This window comes from Haplochromis burtoni, unplaced genomic scaffold (genome assembly GCF_018398535.1).
Source record: "Haplochromis burtoni strain Fernald_Lab_line unplaced genomic scaffold, NCSU_Asbu1 Contig_1107, whole genome shotgun sequence".
Classification (NCBI taxonomy): domain Eukaryota; kingdom Metazoa; phylum Chordata; class Actinopteri; order Cichliformes; family Cichlidae; genus Haplochromis; species Haplochromis burtoni.
The window spans coordinates 16,436-22,072 of NW_024583468.1; the positions used below are offsets into that span (position 1 = coordinate 16,436).

At 43.1% G+C, this 5,637-nt stretch overlaps 1 protein-coding gene across 1 annotated transcript in view; it reads left to right on the plus strand.

The window, feature by feature from the left end:
* LOC102290109 (inter-alpha-trypsin inhibitor heavy chain H3) overlaps positions 1 to 5,637 on the plus strand; it is a 24,060-nt gene that overhangs the window by 16,359 nt on the left and 2,064 nt on the right. Inside the window, exon 10 of the mRNA XM_042216546.1 lies at positions 5,433 to 5,637. Within this exon, the coding sequence (XP_042072480.1) occupies positions 5,433 to 5,637 (205 nt within the window). The remainder of the gene's footprint in view (positions 1 to 5,432) is intronic.

Here is a 5,637-nt window from a genome sequence, read left to right on the forward strand (position 1 = left end):
GTGCCTCTGGTTCTGTTCTGCTCCTGCCAGAGGCGGAGCAAAATACTAACTATCTGTTTAGTTCAATGTCTTGTCTGGTTCCATGTGTCTGAGTTTCCTGTTTTATTGTGAAGGTCTGTGTCGTATGTGAGTGTGCTCAGTTTACGTTTCCCCTGTCTCGTCAGCTGTGATTTCTCCCAGGTGTGTTCCCCTCCTGTCTCTCATCCCTTGATTACTGCCATCTGTGTATTTAAGCCCTGTGTTTCTCTGTGTCAGTGTCGCGTCGTACCCTCAACTTGCTGTGTGTTTGTAATGTCCTGTCCTCCAGCACCTCGGTTTAGAGTTTTGTTTTTGTAAGTTTTATTTTGTGAATCATTCCTCCAGCAATAAAGCTGCGTTTTCAGTTTATTCCCATCTCCAAGAGTCCTGCAATTTTGGGTCCACCACTTCTGCTTGCCTGCCACACAGCCAACCATGACAGACTCTTACAGCAGATGATTGTGTAGATTAAATGAATCAACACCCCAAGATCATTCTAACTATCAGAAACCTCGAAGCACAGGCCGAGGGGGCGGTGTGGCAGCAATTTTTCACACCAGCCTATCAATCAACCAAAGACCAAGACAGACTTTTAATTCATTTGAAAGCCTGATGCTTAGCATTGTCCACCCCAGCTGTAAAACTCAGAAACCAGTCTTACTTGTTATCATCTATCGTCCACCTGGGCCTTACACAGAGTTTCTGTCTGATTTCTCAGACTTTTTATCTGATTTAGTGCTCAGCTCAGATAAAATAATTATTGTGGGTGATTTTAACATCCATGTAGATGCTAAAAATGACAGCCTCAACATGGCATTTAATCTGTTATTAGACTCAATTGGCTTCTCTCAAAATGTAAAAGAACCCACCCACCACTTTAATCACACTCTAGATCTTGTTTTAACATATGGCATAGAAACTGAACATTTAACAGTGTTTCCTGAAAACCCTCTCCTGTCTGATCATTTCCTGATAACATTTACATTTACAATAATTGATTACACAGCGGTGGAGAGTAGACTTTATCACAGTAGATGTCTTTCTGAAAGTGCTGTAACTAAGTTTAAGAATATAATCCACCCACTGTTATCATCTCCAATGCCCTGTACCAACACAGAGCAGAGCAGCTATCTGAACACTACTCCAACAGATGTAGATTATCTTGTTAATAATTTTGCCTCCTCACTATGTATGACACTGGGTACTGTAGCTCCTGTGAATAATAGAGCCTCAAATGAGAAGTATTTGACGCCGTGGTATAATTCTCAAACACGTAGCCTAAAGCAGATGACTCGTAAGCTGGAGAGGAAATGGCGTGTCACAAATTTAGAGGATCATCATTTAGCCTGGAGAAATAGTTTGTTGCTTTATAAGAAAGCCCTCCGCAAAGCCAGAACATCTTACTATTCATCACTGATTGAAGAAAATAAGAACAACCCCAGGTTTCTCTTCAGCACTGTAGCCAGGCTGACAAAAAGTCAGAGCTCTGTTGAGCCAACCATCCCTTTAACGTTAACTAGTAATGACTTCATGAACTTCTTCACAAATAAAATTTTTATCATTAGAGAAAAAATTACCAATAATCATCCCACAGATGTAATATTATCTACAGCTACTCTTAGTACCATTGATGTTAAGTTAGACTCTTTTTCTCCAATTGATCTTTCTGAGTTAACTTCAATAATTACTTCCTCCAAACCTTCAACGTGTCTTTTAGACCCCATTCCTACAAAACTGCTCAAAGAAGTCCTGCCATTAATTAATTCTTCGATCTTAAATATGATCAACCTATCTCTAATAATCGGCTATGTACCACAGGCCTTCAAGCTGGCTGTAGTTAAACCTTTACTCAAAAAGCCATCTCTAGACCCAGCAGTCTTAGCTAATTATAGGCCAATCTCCAACCTTCCTTTCATATCAAACATTCTTGAAAGAGTAGTTGTCAGCTAACAGATCATCTGCAGAGGAATGGCTTATTTGAAGAGTTTCAGTCAGGTTTCAGAGCTCATCACAGCACAGAAACAGCTTTAGTGAAGATTACAAATGATCTTCTTATGGCCTCTGACAGTAGACTCATCTCTGTGCTTGTCCTGCTAGACCTCAGTGCAGCGTTCGATACTGTCAACCATAACATCCTATTAGAGCGATTACAGGTACTGCGCTGCAGTGGTTTGTGTCATATCTATCTAATAGACTCCAATTTGTTAATGTAAATGGAGAGTCTTCTTCACACGTTGAGGTTAATTATGGTGTTCCACAGGGTTCAGTGCTAGGACCAAATCTGTTCACATTATACAGGCAGTATCATTAGAAGGCATAGCATACATTTTCACTGCTATGCAGATGACACCCAACTCTATCTATCCATGAAGCCAGATAACACACACCAATTAGTTAAACTGCAGGAATGTCTTAAAGACATAAAGACCTGGATGCCTCTAACTGTCTGGCTTCTGAACGGACTCACGCGCAGACAGTTCTTTCTCAGAGAACAAAATGAGATTTATTTACAACAGGGATCACCTCATTATATATATACAGTGAGTTGGGAGGGGGGGTCCAGGGCTCCAGGGAGAGAAGGAGGGGGGAAATCCACACACACGCTTCCTCTTCCACACAGTCACCGCCACAGCTCCTCCGCACACACGCACTCCTCTTCAGCCGCACTCGCTCCAAAACTCCACACACGCTGCCACACCCGGGCAGGTCCCGTGATTTGGTCCAGAAGAGGGATATCTACACACAGAAGTTAACGTTAGTTCCACAGCAAAATACACACAGGGGATTCTTTTGAAAATGCCGAGAGCGCGAACTCAGGAGGTTCAACATTCCAGCGGTGAGCTGCTCTGTGCCACTGCCTTAAATAGCAGCTGGGGAAATCAGCCAGATCAGCAGCAGGTGGACACAATCACACAGGTGCGTGGGCCAAGAGCGAGAGCCCGTAACGAGCTCCACCCAGGCAGAGAGGAGGAGGAGAGACAAAGAAAACAAAAACGAACAACAACAACAAAACTTGTAGCCAGCGTGGGCCAACCAGTGAGACACGGGGACCGTGACACTAACTTTCTGCTTCTTAATTCAGATAAAACTGAGGTTATTGTATTCTGCCCCGAAAATCTTAGAAATATGGTATCTAACCAGATTCTCACCCTGGATGGCATTACCTTGGCCTCCAGTAACACTGTGAGGAAAGCACTTGGTAGTTACTTGATGGTGACTTGTGCTATGGGCTTGAAGTTGGCCTCTAGTGTTGTACACCACATCCCCATTGAGTTCCTGATGATTTATAGCTCTTAGGGTCCTGTTGATCTTGTATAGTTCTAGTCATTCCAGGATCCAGCTGTGGGGCATCGAGTCACAGGCCTTCTTGTAATCTTGTAATCATGTCGGGGCCTGGTGCTGTCCAACTCTTCATACTGGAGACCCTTTCTTGGATATCTGCCACTGTGATTGTTACTGGTCCCAGTTCAGGGAGGTTGCTGTGGTTGCTCTTAGATCCACTAGCCAACTAGACAGTGAGCATTGCTGTTATAGGTTGCATCCTTCTCCCATATTGCAGTATTTCAGTATTGCACAGTCTCCAGTGTTACAGCCCTAGCAGGGCCTCCTCCTGAAGGTGCCTGTGTGGGCGTGTCCTTCAATCGCTTCTGCCTGAGGTGCCACCTTTTCTCATTTACACAGCTGAATCACATCAGTAATTAAAGGGATTTAAGCCCAGGTACAGGTGAGCTCTGGGCCAGAGTGCCATGTGAATGATTACAGCTAGTGAGCTGGGTGTTTGCAGCTAGTGAGCTGTGTTTTTCCAGTTTGCAGCTAGTGAGCTGTGTTTGTTCAGCTAGTGAGCTGTGTTTTTCCGTTTGCAGCTAGTGAGCTGTGTTTTGTTTGCAGCTAGTGAGCTGCTCTCTCTTTTTGGACTTACTGTTTTTACTTTATTGACCAATTGAGTTTTGTTTGTTTCCTTAAATGGTGATAGCGGCTTGTCAGTCTCTTTTAGTTTTGCTATTTTAATAAAACTCTTTAATTTAACCCTTTTGCCTCCTTGACTCCTTTTTCTGAACCGGACACACCGCCTAGACCACTCAGGGGAACATAACAAGTGGGGGCTCTTCCGGGATATTTGAAAAGGGAGCTTCAAGTTGGATTTGGTTTTTGATTATCTTGCTTTGTCACCTTTTTGAGTACCACAACTTATTTTTGTGCCAGTTTGACACAATTAGCAACCACACAGGCTTGTGACAGAAGAAACACAGTTTAGGCCTAGATCTTAAAACCATAACTGCATTTGCCTTGTTAGCTGGCCCACTCTTACTTAACACCGTAACACCAGCCTTGGTGTTGCTGTTCTCATATTGTTGCACTGCCCTTTGGCTGGTTCTGTCGAGAACAGCTGGTTTATTCTCCTGCCTTCAATGTCTCTGGTGTATGTCTTCAAGCAGATGGCCAAGGCTGTGAGTCTTTGCTTGGCAGTCTCCAAGGCCTCAGGTATGGACAGCTTGCTGTACTTCTTAGGCACCTTCTTCATTGCACCTTATGGCAGATCCGATAGTTGGCTAACCTCCGTCCATGCTACCTTGATCTTGACTTCTAATCTCCTTCACTATGGAGGGTACCTCTCCTTGTGGCTGTTCAACTTATAGCCAAGCATCTCACTGATCACTGCTGCCGTAGTGTAAGTCAGGTGGTTAGTCTTGGTAATGGTTGCGGTAGGTATTGTCCATAGCACTGCACTTGCATCATCTAGTAGATGTTCTAAGGGTACTTCACGTAGTGTTGGTAACCGACTATGGAGGATTCAGGTTTCCAGCTTTGCCATGATCCTATCTTTCTGGTCAGTTGCCCTCACACTGAATGATACAGTCTTGTTCCAGTAGAACACTTTTCACCAGGGTGCCCTAATTCCTGAACACCTGACATTGACCTTGTTAATCCAGGCAATGTCCAAACCAGTATGGCTTTATATTTATCTCTCTCATTCATATCTGTGGTAGACTTGGTTAGCATGGTGGTCTAGCCTAAGATCGATACTGGATACAAACATACCCTCAGCCAACTGAGTGTTAATTTTGTAAAAAAACAACAACAACAACAACCACATGTTAACGATCTATAATGAAAGCCAAAGCAGCACCAATGAGTTCAAAACAATCCCTGAACCCATTGGTGCCACAACTGTTCTGATATCAGTTCTCCAGTTTATCTTGCAGCAGATAGGTAAAATAGATCAAATAATATACTATGTTTTTAATGAGCATTATCTTTCAGGACTCTGAAAGATGTGTCCCATACAGCAGTGACAGCAGTAAAGACTAGCTGGGGATATTTTCAAATTCAATTGATCAATTAAAAAACAAATGATTTAAACATATTCCACTTGTAAGTCAACCATCATATTTATTTAATATATTGTGACACAGACTTCAATTATCTGGACCGGAGAAAGAGAAAGTAAAGAAGGAGGCTTTGGAGCTGTCACTGAAGTACAGTTTTGTGACTCCTCTCACATCTATGGTGGTCACAAAGCCTCCAGGAGAGAACACAGATGTGCTTCATAAACCAAAGGAAGGTGAAACACCACAGAGATGGCAGCCCCGTGTAGATCAGTCCTTTTCAAGACAATAT